We start from the raw sequence: 17,035 nt of genomic DNA, 5'->3' as shown, positions 1-17,035 counted from the left end.
CATGTACGTATGTATGCACATGAACATTGGTGTTTTTAATTCAAAAAGCAGTATACAAATTGACACTTGTTGATGTGAAGTATTTCTAGATTTGGATTATAATAGATCAACTATACGAACCTAGATAATCTTCGGTTTCATGTATAGTCTCCTTGAGAGACCAAGCCAATGCAAGACTGAGGCAGGAAAGGACTAGAGAAGGATAAGTAAACATTGAGAGATATTTCCATTGATGAACAATGGCTTTTAAGATGCTTAGTTGGCAGCCTTTGCAATCCAAACAATATTCATAAGAACATTGATCTGGAACTTGGTTCCGTTCATACTGATGTTTCCAACTCCACTCGCCTGGCTTGTCGAACATCGTCACATCCCCACATTCCTCCGGTTGTGCACAGCAATACTTCTGCATATATAGCATGTATAGTTAGTTTTATATAAAACATGTCTTTTATTTATAGTAAATATTTGGAAACTTACCCAAACATTGCTGTTTTTGCTGGCATTGAAATTACAGTCATGGTTGTAAATGATACACGAGGTTACCTTCTCGAACTTCTCCTTAGGGACCAGCTGGCCAAGTAACTGTGGCACGGTGCGGTGGTCGTTGGCCGGATTCTTAGGGATTCCAAAAGTGGTGTTGTAAAGAAAACATTTGATTGAAAAACCAGATACAATGATAATGACCACAACCATGCCATAGTAGAAAAAATTGAAAAGACGTTTGGAGCGGCAACAGATTCCGTATAGACCGATCTGAGGAATCAACAGAAGAAACAGACCAAGTAACACAAACGGGGCTGAGGTTTCTTGGATGCAAGAAGACACTGTTTTTTTTTGGTATAGACCTGTTCCCATCATTGTGAGGCCTATAGATATCAAGATTATTGTCGTCATTGTTAGAAATCCAGTTTGTATTTCCGACATTTTTTTGAGTCTGGAGAACACGAAACCCCTGAATCGAAGCAAATTTGTAGTTATTTGAGGTTCTCTTTATGAATCATGGAGATGAATAAGTAAGAACATAAACTTTCCTGGCAAAGTTAGTTTCTGTTGTGTTTTGGTTTGTTTGTTGGAAGGTAAATAAATCGTAATTTAGTTTAGTTTATGAGGTAAGATTGTTAAATTATCTTGCCCGTTGTGGCAAATGACGAACTATATAATACTAAATATAGAAAAGTTTGTTCTGTTTCACTATTTAACCAGCTCACAGGTTTGAACGAATTTGCTACTAAGACTCTTTTTTATGTCATAATTATTCCAGAAAACCAAAACCATTACTCATCGTCTTATACATTCAATACCATTTTCTTTAACGATAAATAATTAGAAAATACAAGTGAAAAGTGTAAACCTAAATTGATTGATCGGAGATATGCAGGTTTCAGGCAGGGACTTTGTTGGCCTCCGAAGGGATTTTTCTTAAAGTTGAGGAGTGTTCTTTGAAACCTAACATTTTGTTCAAAGCTCCAACATAAGCTTTAACGCTTGACACCACAATGTCCATCCCTGCTCCGGTTCCACTGTAAGAACACAAACACAGGGAGACAAGAGTAATTATTGCTATTCTTTTCTTCAGTTTCAGTTGCTAGATTAGTTTCAACAAGGATGATGAAGAAGGTTAAGTGAATTTACCTAAAAGTTCTTTCAACAGATTCGCCAGTTACCGCGTTTGTTGATGAGTAGTTGTTGTCTCCGCGGATTAGAACCCGTGTGGTCGCAATAGCATCAATGCCTTCTGTTACTGCATTCATTGAGTACTCAAGCAGAGTCGCGGGTTCCTGAATATGATCAGCATTAGATAAGTACTATATGATCTAAATACATATATAACCCTCAATCCTAGTGAAAGAAGTACCTTAACGATAAGATCAACTGCCTTATAAGCTGCATCTACAGGTCCAGTTCCAACAGAACAAGCTACATGCTCTTTGCCATCGGAATCAGCAAGTTTTACAGTGGATGTTGAGAGACCGAGAGTTCCACAAGTTATCTACATTCCCAATTTCGATAATCATAATAAGAACTGACTGAAAAAGAAAATAGAGAGAAAACAAATCCAAGCTCCAGTTTTCACCTGCATGTCCAAGAGTTTCCATACTGCCTCTGGCTGAAACACTTCATCAGATACTAAAGCTATTAAGTCGGCATCGGTAACTCTCTGGATCACCAAGGTAACAAAGACAATCAAGAGACATGATGCAAACCCTCCACAACACTAAAAATATCTTGAAATAGCAAAAACCCGAGATTCCATTTTTTCTGCATCATCATATAAATGGACGCTAAACGTTTTAAAATTGGGAACAGCACCCAAACCAGTTCCCCCAAGGTTCTTACTACCTTTTTTTGCTCTGCCACGGCTTTGAAACGCCAAAAAAGATTGCTGAGCTGACCATCATCCAGGACATAACCGAGCTGGAAAGGTAAAAAATGATAAGAAAACATTATCTTACTAAGATGGTAGTGAGTATGGATATAGGGACATGTACCTCATTCAAACGGTCTTTCAGTGCGTGACGCCCACTGGATACAATAAATAATAAGTAAGCATTAGTTTGAATAAGACAAGCCCATCTGGAATAACAGTCTGAACAACAAAAGTTCCATACCTGAGCTTCCCTAATACAATACCAGCTTCATTTGATCGCTCGAGTCCAATCTCTTCGGGGCTCATAATTTCATATGTACCTTTGTGCTTCAGCATTCCATCCTAAATAGAGTGCATGAAATACGACCAAAAGACACACATGAAAAGGGTCATGCAGAAGATTGAAAGGGTAAATATGCACATCATGAGTTAAAAATTACTTCACTGAGAGGCCAAGCAAAATACTATTAGGGTAAGTTATACCTTGAAGATAAATTCCAGACTAGGAGAGTTACATTTTTCCCGTTTAATATAAGATGAAGCAGACTTTAGTCACTTAGCATCAAGTAAGTTTCGTCAACTGACCTGATGAATACCACTTTCATGAGCAAAGGCGTTTGCTCCTACAATAGCCTTATGGGGCTGCGTTTGCATACCAGTGTATTCTTCAACCTGAGCAAATGAAAATAGACCTCAAAAGAAAAATCTCCAAAAACTTTCCCCTTCTTAAGAAAAAATGAAGAATGAAGTTCAAAATGTGTACCATCTTGCTTGTCATAACAATGTGCCGGGTATCGATTCCAGTAAATAGGCCTCCTAACACATGATCTCCACGGCATTTTATGGCCATGACAACCTATACAGTTAGAATGAAATATTTAAGTAATATTAAGTATTTAAAATGCAGGTATGGAAAGGAAGCTACTTCAGGATATCTGACCTCTTCTAATGAAGCGTTTCCAGCTCTTTCGCCAATTCCATTGATCGTCACTTCCACTTGTCTTGCACCGGAATGTGCACCCTGAATTCAAAAAAAAGATTGACATATAAGTAACGATTTGTGACAGCTAATCTCATCCAAAGAAAAACAAAAAATTGACATACAGATAAAGTGTTGGCAGTGGAGAGTCCAAGATCATTCTGACAATGTGTAGAGATTATAACATTTTGAATCCCAGGAGTATTAGCTTTAATATCAGCAATCAACTGACCAAACTCACTGGGCAAGGTTATACCAACAGTGTCAGGTATGTTGAGAGTTGTTGCTCCAGCTTTTATCACTTCACCAAGAATCTCGTATAAATACTCTCTCTCCGATCTGAACACCAAGCATACATTTTTACAATTTTAAGTAAACAGAGAAAAAGAAACACAAATGTTGTTAGTAGCCACTAATCACTATCAAAGGAGCATCAAAATTTTAACTACCAATCCTTAAAAAAAAAGAACTTGAACATTTAATGACGACACTCCACAACAAAATTCTATACAACTATCAACATAAATCGAATCTACACTATGCAATAGAAAATTGTAGCAAAAGTAGGAAGCTTTACGAAGATACAGAGCATTTCAAAAACAGAGAATCAAATCCAAGAATCAAATCCCAAATAGGAAAACGTTTTCTACAGCTCAAAACTATTTTACCTTCCAGCATCTTCAGGACTAAATTCAACATCTTCACAACCCAAACTCCTAGCAAATGCAACCATATTCCTAGCGATCTCAATAACCTCATCTTTGCTCTTCTTCAACTTATACTTCAAATGAATATCACTAGTTGCAATAAACGTATGAATCCTAGGCCGTTTAGCATACTTCACAGCTTCCCAAGCCGTCTCTATATCCTTCTTATTACACCTCGAGAGGCCACAGATCACAGGAACATATCCGTTTTCGTCGACGGTGTTACCAACAGTCTCAGCTATAGTCTTCACAGCTTCGAAATCGTCTTTAGAAGCAGCGGGGAATCCAGCTTCGATGATGTCGACTCCAAGCTTGGCTAATTGACGAGCGATATCGAGCTTTTCCTTGGATGTTAGTGTAGCTCCGGGAGACTGTTCGCCGTCTCTGAGAGTCGTGTCGAAGATTCTAACGTAATTCGGGTCTGAAATGCGATTAGGGATGTAATCAGGACGACGGCGATGAGAATGAGAGGGTAGAGGAGAAGAATCGGAGATTGAGCACGAGACACGAAACTTCTCGGCGGTGCAGAGGGACACAGCTCCATGGTGGTGTGATCGGAGATGAATAGATGAAAACGGTGAGGAGGAAGAGGAGGATAACGCGGGAATTGAAGGTAGTGAACAGAGATTAGTGGTTCTGATGATCGAAGACGCCATTGCTGTCAAAACCTAAGCCAGAGAGAGAGAGAGAGGGAAGGAGACGGCGGCAGTGTCTGGTTTAGTGGTTACTATTTGCTGAGTGTTATTATTTTGTTTTATTTGAATTTTTTCGAACCGAAACTAAACCGTTGATTTCTGTAAACCGGACAACAAATTGGAAATTGAACCGGTTTTTAATTCTGGTGACTCCTTCCTTAGTTTTCATCGCCTGCAGCTGCACCAACCCTCAAAAGGTCGTTTTTCAAATTATATAACTCCATTTTTTATTCTCCACTCTCCTCTCCCGTTTTAGTCAAAGGAACCAGAGAGTGCTTTTTGTTTAGGTATCGTTATAATGGCTTTGACTACAAAACCTAACCATCTACAGAGATCCTTCATCTCTCCGTCGTCGCGTCTTACCGGCCAGAGATATTTGGAATCTGCGGCGCCGTCATGTCTGAGATTCCGACGCAGCGGTGTGCAATGCTCGGTGGTGGCTAAGGAGTGTAGAGTGAAAGGAGTGAAAGCGAGGCAGATTATTGATAGTAGAGGGAATCCGACGGTGGAGGTTGATCTGATTACCGATGATCTGTATCGTTCGGCTGTTCCTAGTGGTGCATCTACTGGGATCTACGAAGCGCTTGAGCTTAGAGATGGTGACAAGAGTGTCTATGGTGGTAAAGGTGTATTACAGGCTATTAAAAATATCAATGAGCTTGTCGCTCCGAAACTCATCGGTGTTGACGTTAGGTGAGAATATGATTTTTGTTTTATAATCCAAATTTACATATAAGCCTTTATGATTTGTGATTCGACTGTTGAATTTGGAATCTAGTTGAGGTTATTGAACTTGTTTGTGGCATGTAGCTTTGATTTTGGTTTATGCTACTAAGTGTTGAAGTAGGTGTCATTGTTGACTTGTTCTGTTTGTGGTTTCTGCTACTGAACCGTTGGGAAGTTATAATCGGTGATGCATACTTGTGTTTAATAAGTTGACGTTTCTTTTGTACTTAAAGGAACCAAGCTGATGTCGATGCTCTTATGCTGGAACTGGATGGGACGCCAAACAAGTCAAAGCTCGGGGCTAATGCGATATTAGGAGTATCACTGAGCGTTTGCAGGGCAGGTGCTGGAGCTAAAGGAGTGCCTTTGTACAAACATATCCAGGATATATCGGGAACAAAAGAGCTTGTCATGCCTGTTCCTGCTTTCAATGTGATCAATGGAGGCAGTCATGCTGGGAATAGTTTGGCTATGCAAGAGTTTATGATACTACCTGTAGGAGCTAATTCATTCTCGGAGGCCTTTCAGATGGGAAGTGAAGGTCAGTTAGTGATATTTTGAGTTTAACCTGCTTGAACTTTGTTCTAAATTATTTTAAGTTTGCATTCATGTCAGAACGAAAAAAACTGAAAAGCTGTGATAAGTACACCTTCCTATTATGTCTCTCTCTTTTGGTTTCCAAGTTCTTCCTATTATTTAGATTATGACAAAGTATTCTTCTTCTGAATCGTGATGCATATAATCTACTTTGTTGATTACAGTTTATCATACATTGAAGGGGATAATCAAAACTAAGTACGGTCAAGATGCTTGTAATGTCGGAGATGAAGGAGGATTTGCTCCGAATGTTCAAGACAACAGAGAGGGACTAGTTCTGCTCATAGATGCAATTGAAAAAGCCGGTTACACTGGAAAGGTAGTCAAATTCTCCTTTCATATGCTTAGTTCTTTATTATACATGATCAAATTGCTACAGAGTTTTCTGTGTAATGTTGCACCACTCACGTAGTTTAATTACTTTTGCAGATCAAAATAGGAATGGATGTCGCTGCATCAGAATTTTTCATGAAAGATGGTAGATACGATTTGAACTTCAAGAAACAGCCAAACGATGGAGCTCATCTTCTATCAGCCGAGAGTCTTGCTGACCTCTACAGAGACTTCATCAGAGATTTCCCAATTGTCTCTATCGAAGATCCTTTTGACCAAGATGATTGGAGTTCATGGGCTTCATTGCAATCCTCTGTGGATATCCAACTCGTGGGGGATGACTTGTTGGTCACTAACCCAAAGAGGATAGCTGAAGCTATTAAGAAAAAGTCTTGCAACGCTCTTCTCTTGAAGGTAAACAAATAAAGACTATTTTTTCTCTTGCTCATTTATTTTTCTTGCTGACCTCAATACTCTAGATCGTTTATCTAAACCTTGGTTATTGGAGTTAAATTTCATTTTGCTTGTAAATCATGGTTTCACAGGTTAACCAGATTGGGACAGTGACCGAGTCAATTCAAGCAGCGCTTGACTCAAAAGCTGCAGGCTGGGGTGTGATGGTTAGTCACAGGAGTGGCGAGACAGAGGATAACTTCATAGCAGATCTTTCTGTTGGTTTAGCAAGCGGACAGGTACATTACATTCTCTAAACCGTGTTTACTTTACTCTCTAGAGTTCGCTTATCATTCTCTGTTTCTGTAGATCAAAACTGGTGCTCCTTGCCGAAGTGAACGATTGTCAAAATACAACCAGGTAATCAACTAATATCTAAACTTATGCTGCAACTAAATAGCCACGAACCGAATCTTGACACATGAAAATGTCCGAATGTATGTTTGTTTTTACATTAGTAGTTCAGTAGAAAAACTGTGAAGTAAAACTGGGTAAAAACAAACAAACACAACTTGGAAGTCTAATTCTAAGTGATAAATGAATATCTGAAACTGTGAGTTTGATTTATTTCCGTTGCAGCTTCTCCGTATCGAAGAGGAACTTGGCAATGTGCGCTACGCTGGTGAAGCTTTCAGATCACCATGAGAAAATTGAGAAAGAAACTCATTGGATTTTGCTTACAGAATTAGGTAAAACCAAATTGAGTTTCTCCTAGTATCAGTCTTTTATAGCTGTCTCTGAAATTATTATTTTTTTTAAAAAAGGAAATAACAGAAACAGCTTTTTCTACGGAGTCTTGTGTTGTAATGTGATTGATACTGATGTGAAGCATGGATCGACCAGACATTTTCTATATTAATCGGATACCCGTGATAAACCAGAGTTTGGCATTATCTTTGGTACATTGCATGACGATTTGATTGTTCCCAAGTTGCAATGACTTTTATTGGTTTGAAATTCTGGTCACAGCTGAGACAAATAAAATTGGTAATAATTGTCGCCTTGTCGGTCAACGAACAGAACGTTAACGTTATTCAATCAGCTAAGCAAAATGGTTTCGTTTGAGTTTGATTTTTTTTTTTAATATATATAACACTTTTGAAATGACGTATTGAATGGTATTGGAGAAAGCCTCTAATTGTAACAATAAAGACTTAAACAAATGATCTGGACGATTCTGGAGCATGTTAGCGAGTTCTCTCGTGCCAAGTTTGCTTTAGTATTTTACCAGTTGAGAGAGTATAAGTGTATAACACGTTAAATACTAAAATGGCCCAATGGTAATGGTAATGGTAAAACATTTGAGTCACGTGGAAGTTGTTTTCCGTGTTCAAATTTGATTTGATTTGCATAATAATCAATGCATATTGCATAACAACGCTAACTCATGAGAACATATATCCTTTTTTTTTTTTTTTTGTCAAACATATATCCTTTTTTATATTATTATTTTTACTTTTTTTTTTTATAAACATTATTTTAGTATTTTATATTTTCTTAATGCATTGAATTTTGCTTGGGAGAAAAACAAGAGAGACCAATATCCCAATAATCAAAGGGGTTTAAAATAAAAAAAAAGGAGTTCGGCAACAATCAAAGGATTTCATCACTTGTGATAACCTCTAAAACAGTCTGCTGATTATTGAGATTAAATTCTAAACTATAGTATTAGATCCAAAATTGTGTATACGACTACAATTAAGAAAAGTAATTAAGATAAACTGGTCAGAAATTGTGAAACAAACTCGTTTCATTTTATGTCAGCCCCACCAACTATATTTAGAAAACCTACCATAAAAACAAAAAGAGTGGCTACCAGATCTTTGGTGACCAATTTATTTAGCTCTCCAATTTGATAGCAACCAGTATGTACTATACCCATCTTGATATAAATTGCAAGATAATGAAACAGTTGAGAGGTCAGAAATCGGATAAGCCATTGATAGTAAACTCAAACGGTACAAGTACATATCATTGACGTTTTACGTTTGTGTTTACAATTGATATTTGATATTTTTTTAAAAAAAATGTTACATATTTTTGTTGTGTATCCAAATTAAAATATTTCATATTTTTCAGTAAGATATTAAAAGGTATATATTAATCTACGTACATTACAAAATGGAACTATACACTTAAAATCTTCTATATATTAATAGAGAAGCACACTCTTAAAAATGCTGATGTATTGCTGCCAGAGAATTCGAGACACGTTTAGCTATTTAGCCTCATTTAGATTTATTATTTACAACTATATGCCATTGTATTTTTGAAAAAAAAAACTGTGTTATTCTTAAAAACTTTATCACATAACTTTATTAATATTAATTAAGTTTAAGCTTTAAGTATATTTTATATATTAGAAAAAATAATTTATTGAAATGCATTTGTAACCCATGCGGATCTCACAAATTCAAGCGGGACGGATGCAAAAATATTTTGTGGCTCAAAATATTTAAACCTGTTGTGGGATGGCTTAGCGGACGGGTTTGACTGGGTTAACAATTTTATTTAAATTATCTGGTTCATGTAGTTTTAGTTTTTTGCGATTTTTATCTGATTTGATAGTTCAAGATTTTGATAAAAATCTAACGATCACTAATTCGGTTCACATTCTATCCAGACCCGCCATCATGTCAATCTAAAATTTATGGTGAAGCGATTACTATTTTAATCTTTCATAAACTTGATGAATTCAAACCAATATAAGTTTAAATGTTATACTAAATAAATATATTTACAAATGTAATAACTCAAACAAAAGTTTCAATCTGTGCAACAGCACGGGTTATTACCTAGTGTAGTATTAAACCAAAAAAAAAAAAAGTAAGGCCCTAAAACCCCTCCCTTAGAGAATACAAAAAATTACTATAAAATCCTGAATTTGAACAACTGAAATACACACTCATAAGATAAATTGAATGCCACCCGGTTAACAGTGTCGGCTTAACCACAGGACGGACAGTGCGACCGCTATGGATACATAGATTAAAAAGACATATACGTATAAGATAAATGGGCATACACAAAAAAATTGTAAGTTAAAATGGCAAAAAAAAATTTGTAAGCTAAAAAAAACCAAAAAGACCCAAAAAAATATTAGTAAATTTTTTGATAGGTTAAGGGATATTTTTTTTTAAGTTTGTCCAGATGCATGAAATATGATTAAGCCGGCACCGGTTAATATGGTAGCAAGATCCATCATCTGGCCCTTCCAGTATCATAAAATCTAAGTTTGGTTTCAATTATTTTAATGTCCAAAAGCACATATCTTTATTTCTTTGTAAAATCAACTGCTTCGTGGAGTCTGTCTCTTTCATGATTTATGTAATTTACCTACTTGTAATCAAATCTTTTAGATACACGAGTACACCAATTTTATGACGTCTACCTCAATACTCACTATCGGGCAACGTACGTGGATGAACTAATTGACTTTTTTTTTTTTTTTTTTTGTGCCATGTGCAAAAATCTCATCTTCGAGAAAGCACAACTGTAAATTCTCTCCTTTATTATAATAACAATAATAATCAGACGAGCGTAACGTGTGCCGTCGACTTAATTCACGAAATAAGAAAGCTTAAAACAAATATAAAATATATACACCCAAAAATAATATCAAACCTATAAATAGAGACATACATAATACAGATATACCGAAATCTCATTTGAGAGAAGATAATAAAAACAAAACGAAACGGTATGGCGTCGTTTTGCTCCATTATTTCTCTTCTTCTCCTTTCTCTTTCGTCGGCGGTTATCTCCGATGATGCGTTATTTCAGAAACTTCCGGTGCCGGAAAGTAGGTCAGGACCTGAAGCGTTCGCCTTTGATTCCACCGGAAAAGGATTCTACACAGGAGTTTCCGGCGGTAAAATCCTCAAGTGGCTACCCGAGACAGGTTATGTCAATTTTGCTCAGATCACAGAATCCTCGTAAGTCTTTTTTCTTTTCTTTGGATCTTCAAGATCATTAACTTTTGAATGATTATATGTTTCTTGGGGGGTTTGGAATCGGAATCTAATATCATTACTTACTATAGTTAACTCATGCGTCGTTTTTTCATTAGAAAATTTGGAGAATATATGGAATTACGAGTGGTCGGACTTGTTACTTTCAGCCTACTAATTTTTTGAAAAAGATATCAGCATATGCGGATTCTTTTTTTTTTTTTTACGGGTTAGTAGGAAGATTATGTAAAAAATCCTCGAAGTTAACAGTAAAGTTAAATCAAATTATTCTTGTTACATGTGGTCGCGTGTACCACAAAACTTTTGGGACCATCCCTAAATGGATAGTGTTTATTTGATTTTGTCCACCATAAAAACTAAAAACAAACAAATGAATGAGATTAGTAGATAGGAACTTCATGTAGGGGTAGTAGGGGCGAGTGGCGAAACGCATCTCAACCTTTTAGTTCCTCTTTCTTTATTAAGGCATACGTGTTAGCAAGATTTAGGTGACCAAAATGCACCTCAGCTTTCACATTTCACACACACACACACACGCACGCTTCCACCTAAAAAAGGGTCAAAACTGACGTACGCACTTACGCAAATGATAACAAGAAATTACTAACAATTTTTTTTTTTTTTTTTTGTCTTGATAAATAGATTACAGTACTAAATCTGCATGGTTAATTTTTTTTTTAAATTGTTTTTTTTTTGTTATTAAATTGGTTTGGTCACATCAGGAACTCTTCATGGTGTGATGGAAATATTGGAACGGCTTTAGCCGGAAGATGTGGTCGACCGGCAGGGATAGCGTTCAACGAGAATACAGGTGATCTCTACGTCGCCGATGCTCCATTGGGTCTCCACGTTATTTCTCCCGCCGGTGGTTTGGCGACAAAGATCGCCGACAGTGTTGACGGAAAGCCCTTTAAGTTTCTCGACGGTCTTGACGTTGATCCCACTACTGGTGTCGTCTACTTCACTTCCTTCAGCTCACGCTTCAGCCCAATGTAAAGTTTCTATCTTCTTCTATATAAAAATTAAATCGTTATACACTTTTACTATAACTGAAATATATATATATATATATCACTCTGTTCATTAATTAGTTTTTCAAAAATTTAGTATATTACACAAGTATTTAGTATGGTACTATGGTTATATACATTGACAAGAAAATCATTCCAAATTAGTTATTTATTATTGATCTGAATAATATTTGTTGTATATGCAGCCAAGTATTGATTGCATTGGGATTGAAGGACGCGACCGGAAAGCTCTACAAATACGACCCATCAACCAAAGTCGTGACTGTATTGATGGAAGGGCTAAGTGGTTCAGCCGGGTGTGCAGTGAGCTCAGATGGTTCGTTCGTGCTGGTTAGCCAGTTCACGAAGAGTAACATCAAGAGGTACTGGATCAAAGGACCCAAAGCTGGTACTTCTGAAGATTTCACCAACTCAGTCTCAAACCCTGACAATATCAAAAGAGTTGGTTCCACTGGAAACTTTTGGGTCGCTTCCGTCGTGAACAAGTTCATCGTGCCTACAAACCCATCAGCAGTTAAAGTCAACTCTGATGGTGAAGTGCTTCAGACAATTCCTCTCAAAGATAAATTTGGAGACACTTTGCTCAGCGAAGTCAACGAATTCGAAGGCAATCTATATATCGGAACTCTCACAGGACCATTTGCTGGAATTCTCAAGCTCGATAATAAAAGTGAAGGTTCTTGTCCTGCCGCTTAGGTCTCTCTGATTTGAATGCAACCTGTGTTTACTATGAGCTTTATAGTTGTATCTCAATGTTTCTGAAGTCATAGCCGTACATTGGTTTGATTTTTATGTTATTGAATATATTTTGTTTTTTGTATGGTTATGTTTCAAGAATGTCGACGAAATACTCAATCATTCGACCGAGCAGTATATAATGAGCCCAACATCCTAACCCGCCAAACAAATTTATACTCTCTCCGTTTCAAAATATAAAATGTTTTGAGTAAATCACCCATATTAAGAAATAACCAATTTAAAAAAGTTTAACCAATCACAAATAAGATTGAATAATATAAAATATTAAACTACTCTAAAAGTTACATAAAAACTTGAAAACATCATATATTACGAAACAAAAAAAATTTCTCAAAACATCCTATATTATGAAACGGAGGGAGTCATAATACCTTTCTGAAAGACTTCAACAGCCGATTGGTTTATACATACGGACCCGATCAAAAACATTAACATACCCATGGACTCCCATCCAAACTTTCTATGACATTACTCAATGGTCAAGTAATTGCACTAATTAATTAAGGCTATCAAGATACATTACAGTACTTGCCAAATATATGACGCAGTCGGTCTATTAAACTTCTATTGGTTAATTGGTTAATCATATCTCAAAACTCCGAAAGGTGCCAAGTTGTGTTAGCTATATGATATTAGTCAGTATATTAAAAAATATTGCAAACGATTAGTCAGTATTTTAAACTTGCGAACGATTGTTTTTTTTTTTTGGATCAAAATTTTCTAAACCGTATCTGAAATCAGAACATTTATATGGAAAAATTATCAAGAACATTTTAATTAACTTTGCTATTTCTGTTTATTGGGGATTCTATTTCTGTTAATGAATTTTTTTTCTTTTATTTGTGCTTTTTTTTATTTGCTAAATTCCTTACTTTTTACTTTGTTTCCTTTTATCTTATCTTCTAAAATCATAAATCGAATCATTATAACAATCTTCTCTAATATCATACTTACTAATCCATCTTAGTATGATTTGTTACTATACAAAACTTAAACATTCATTCAGCATTTAATGTGAATTGCAATTATTTTTGACTATGCTCCACAAATGCTCTCAAATCTCCAAAAAAAGAGAAATAGTCCATTTATTTACGGAAAATAGATCTTTTTCTTTATTAGTCAAGGACTCAGCGTCAAAAGAAGTAAGAAATCTCTATTTACCCTTTTTATTTTAAATCAAGCCTATAAATACACACACATCTAGAGACAGAATCATATACCAACTTTAGATTCGTAGATTTTTTGATAAAATTGACTAAGTAAGATACGACAATGGCGTCCTTTGTCTTTGTGATATCTCTTCTTCTTCTCTCTCTTTCTTCGGCTGTTTTCTCCGATGACGTGGCTTTCCAGAAACTTCTGGTTCCCGGAAAGAGGTCAGGCCCTGAATCTTTCGCCTTTGATCCCACCGGCAAAGGTTTCTACACCGGTGTCTCCGGTGGTAAAATCCTCAAGTATACTCCCGAGAATGGTTTTGTTGATTTTGCCCAGATGACGAAATCCTCGTAAGTTTCTCCTTCTTAGTCTCAATGATTATAACTTATTTGATCTGATTTTGCTTCTTGTTCAAGGAATCTTTTTTTTTCTTTAATAAAATATCAATTGTCATCTAATGTTATTAAGACGTGTTTGTATATATATTGATCATGTCTGAATTGTTTTATGTTGCGTTCTCTTAATGACAAAATATTTTGTAAGCTCTGTGATTTTATTAGACAAAAGAAATAACCTTGTCCTAATTTATATCCTTTGTCTTGACAAGACAAGAACTGTCATTGACATTTTTAATCGTTATATATTCAATTGGTTTGATTACTTTTTAGGAACTCGAAATGGTGCAACGGAGCATTAGGTTTCGCTTTCGCCGGAAAGTGCGGTCGACCATCTGGAATAGCCTTAAACAGCAAAACAGGTGATCTTTACGTCGCCGATGCTCCGTTGGGTCTTCACGTTATCTCTCCCGCTGGAGGTTTGGCCACAAAGATCGCCGACAGTCTTGACGGAAAGCCCTTCAAATTTCTCGACGGTCTTGACGTTGATCCCACCACCGGCGTCGTCTACTTCACTTCCTTCAGCTCCAAGTTTGGCCCACGGTAAAGTGTTTTATTCCCTTTCTATAATAAATACTTATGAACGAGTTATGATAGACATGTTACAAATATGAAGTTATGTAACTAATAAATAATAGTATCGCTTACTAAATAACTGTTGGTTATGCAATGCAGCGAAGTCTTAATAGCAGTAGGATTAAAAGACGCGAGCGGAAAGCTCTTCAAATACGAACCAGCTACCAAAACCGTGACTCAGTTAATGGAAGGTCTAAGTGGCGGGGCTGGTTGCGCCGTGAGCTCTGATGGTTCGTTCGTTTTGGTCAGCGAGTTCATAAAGAGTAACATCAAGAGATATTGGATTACAGGACCCAAAGCTGGAACTTCCGAAGACTTCTCAAACCTTGTCTCGAACCCCGACAACATCAGGAGGTCAGCTTCTACCGGAAATTTCTGGGTCGCCTCCGTCGTGAACAAGGTTGTCGTGCCTACCGACCCTAAGGCGGTCAAGATAGACTCCAATGGACAAGTGCTTCAGACCATTTCTCTCAAGAATGAGTTTGGGAATACTTTGCTTAGTGAAGTCAACGAGCTCAACGGCAATCTCTATATCGGAACTCTTACCGGACCTTTCGCCGGAATCATGAAACTTTAAATTAGTTATTACTCATAACGTTGTTTGGTGATTACCATTTTTGAAATTATCTTGAAATGTCTCTATTTAGACCTTAATTAAGTTATAATAATATCACCTCCTGCCTCTAATAATAAGGTATAATAATGACACATTTGTTTCTAGGTATAATAATGATATAATAAGGTGATTACCATTTTTTTTTTTTTTTTTTTTTTTTTGACAAACAAGATACTTCATTAAAATAAACTAGGTTTCGATACAAAGGGAAGCTAAAGCGTTCTTTGCGAGAACATCAGCTAGGCGATTAAACTTTCTAGAGACATAAGAGAAACTACAGAAATCAAAGTGCGATAGGAGGGTTTGGGTATCATATAGAATCCCGTGGAGTTCCTTTGGGAAGGTCTTCCGATTGAGGGCTTGGACAAGTGTCTGCGAGTCTGAAGCGAATAAAACATTTTTGAAACCCGATTCAATGGCAACTCCCACCGCTGTGAGAGTTGCTGTTGCTTCGGCCATCAGAGGGGATCGGGTGTTTGTTGCAGTCGAGGTTCCTTGGATCAAGGTGTTCTCCGATTGGTCTTTGAAGATCCATCCGTAACCTGTATGTCCGTTTTCTCTCCAAGCTGCATCCGTTGAGCAGGTGATTTGGTCCGATGATATCAAGGTTGGTCGCAATCTAGGTACCGTAGATCTAATCGGGTTATGAGTCTGCTGTATTTGAGTCTGTTGGGCTTCCTGCCATTCCTTTGCTCGGGAAATGGCTAAGGATAGAGAATCTTTAGGTTGGGGGTGATCTTGTTGAAGATGAGTCGATTGCGGGTTGTCCAAATAGTCCATAGGATCCAAGGTGAGAGTGGACCTAGAATGATTCCAGTATGTGGGAAGCAGAGAAGTTTACTCGTTGCAGAGAGGCCTGATTTGAAATTGACCACTTCCTCCGGTTTGAACTCATCCTTAAAGGGTGTCAGCTTCCAAATAGAAATGGTAATGGAAGAATAGATGGGTTACAGTTTCGGGTTGACGACAATGTGGACAGGCAACATTCGAGTTGATGCCTCGGCTTTGGAGGTTAGTACCAACTGGGAGATTATTTTGAGACGCTTTCCAAAGCAGGATTTTTAGCTTTGGTGAGCTTTTAAGGTTCCAGATTTCTTTTTTCCAGGGAAACGGAGAGTTTGGGGTTTGGTCACTGACTGGCAAATCTGATGTTTTGGTTGTATTTTTGATTGCAGGGCTTCATGGTATCCAGACTTTGCACTATAATTGCTATCAGGGGTTGGATGCCAAGCCCACACATCCGAACCTCCTTTTTTGCTTGGTTTTAGTTTGAGTATGGTCTCCTCTTACATTGGGAGGGTTTTGCGGATCGCTGGGATATTCCATTCCTTAGTCTGAGGTAAGAGAAGGTCAGCAACCCTCAAGTGTTGGTTTGCTTCTGTTGGAGGGCCAAAAGGGGCTACCGGGTGATCTAGTGAGAGCCATGGCGTTCTCTAGACAGGTAAATTCTCCCCTGTTCCCACTAGCTTCCCAATTTGTGTTTTTAATAGATCTCTTCCTATGCAGATGCTTCTCCAGCCGTGTGAAGCATGGTTTGGGGCATGACTCTCCAGGAACGAGGAGGATTTGCAATACTTCCCTAGGAGGATCTTCGCTAGCAAACAATTTGGTTGGGTGAGGATGCGCCAGCTAATCTTTGCTAAGAGAGCATTGTTGAAGGTTTGTAAATCC

The 17,035-nt window shown here is 37.2% G+C and overlaps 6 protein-coding genes across 7 annotated transcripts; 3 read left to right on the top strand and 3 right to left on the bottom strand.

Annotated features, from left to right (window-relative positions):
* Positions 1-69: 69 nt before the first annotated feature.
* LOC104713035 (tetraspanin-17-like) lies at positions 70-927 on the bottom strand. The gene is made up of 2 exons (XM_010430068.3): positions 481-927; positions 70-406 (listed from the first exon to the last, which is right to left on the bottom strand). Exons 1-2 carry the CDS (start codon positions 925-927, stop codon positions 107-109), a joined length of 747 nt encoding a protein of 248 aa, XP_010428370.3. The 3' UTR covers positions 70-106.
* Positions 928-1,224: 297 nt separating this feature from the next.
* Positions 1,225-5,366, bottom strand: LOC104713032 (2-isopropylmalate synthase 2, chloroplastic). The gene is made up of 12 exons (XM_010430065.2): positions 4,019-5,366; positions 3,476-3,689; positions 3,312-3,392; positions 3,135-3,227; positions 2,957-3,043; positions 2,613-2,713; positions 2,493-2,526; positions 2,344-2,418; positions 2,078-2,161; positions 1,859-1,993; positions 1,636-1,781; positions 1,225-1,523 (listed from the first exon to the last, which is right to left on the bottom strand). The coding sequence occupies exons 1-12, from the start codon at positions 4,711-4,713 to the stop codon at positions 1,385-1,387; spliced, it is 1,884 nt and encodes a 627-aa protein (XP_010428367.1). The 5' UTR covers positions 4,714-5,366; the 3' UTR covers positions 1,225-1,384.
* LOC104713031 (enolase 1, chloroplastic) lies at positions 5,051-7,754 on the top strand. 2 transcript variants are annotated; one of them, XM_087466661.1, is made up of 8 exons: positions 5,051-5,445; positions 5,712-6,019; positions 6,240-6,394; positions 6,505-6,822; positions 6,954-7,100; positions 7,171-7,221; positions 7,441-7,550; positions 7,626-7,754. In XM_087466661.1, the coding sequence occupies exons 1-7, from the start codon at positions 5,051-5,053 to the stop codon at positions 7,504-7,506; spliced, it is 1,440 nt and encodes a 479-aa protein (XP_087322787.1). In that variant the 3' UTR covers positions 7,507-7,550; positions 7,626-7,754. The 2 variants fall into 2 exon arrangements, with proteins under 2 accessions (XP_087322787.1, XP_010428365.2); XM_010430063.3 differs by having other exon boundaries at positions 7,441-7,754.
* A 2,562-nt stretch (positions 7,755-10,316) lies between these two features.
* On the top strand, positions 10,317-12,683 carry LOC104713030 (protein STRICTOSIDINE SYNTHASE-LIKE 12). Its single transcript, XM_010430062.2, has 3 exons — positions 10,317-10,796; positions 11,555-11,824; positions 12,049-12,683. Exons 1-3 carry the CDS (start codon positions 10,564-10,566, stop codon positions 12,557-12,559), a joined length of 1,014 nt encoding a protein of 337 aa, XP_010428364.1. The 5' UTR covers positions 10,317-10,563; the 3' UTR covers positions 12,560-12,683.
* A 1,158-nt stretch (positions 12,684-13,841) lies between these two features.
* Positions 13,842-15,435, top strand: LOC104713029 (protein STRICTOSIDINE SYNTHASE-LIKE 12-like). Its single transcript, XM_010430060.3, has 3 exons — positions 13,842-14,127; positions 14,446-14,715; positions 14,848-15,435. The coding sequence occupies exons 1-3, from the start codon at positions 13,895-13,897 to the stop codon at positions 15,323-15,325; spliced, it is 981 nt and encodes a 326-aa protein (XP_010428362.1). The 5' UTR covers positions 13,842-13,894; the 3' UTR covers positions 15,326-15,435.
* Positions 15,436-15,553: 118 nt separating this feature from the next.
* On the bottom strand, positions 15,554-16,144 carry LOC147939191 (uncharacterized). The gene has a single exon (XM_087465905.1). It carries the CDS (start codon positions 16,142-16,144, stop codon positions 15,554-15,556), a length of 591 nt encoding a protein of 196 aa, XP_087322031.1.
* Between the last annotated feature and the right edge of the window lie 891 nt (positions 16,145-17,035).

This window comes from Camelina sativa, chromosome 9 (genome assembly GCF_030686135.1).
Source record: "Camelina sativa cultivar CO46 ecotype springtype chromosome 9, ASM3068613v1".
NCBI classification, from domain to species: domain Eukaryota; kingdom Viridiplantae; phylum Streptophyta; class Magnoliopsida; order Brassicales; family Brassicaceae; genus Camelina; species Camelina sativa.
Note: the sequence above shows the minus strand (reverse complement) of the source record. Positions and strands in the feature narration are given on the sequence as shown.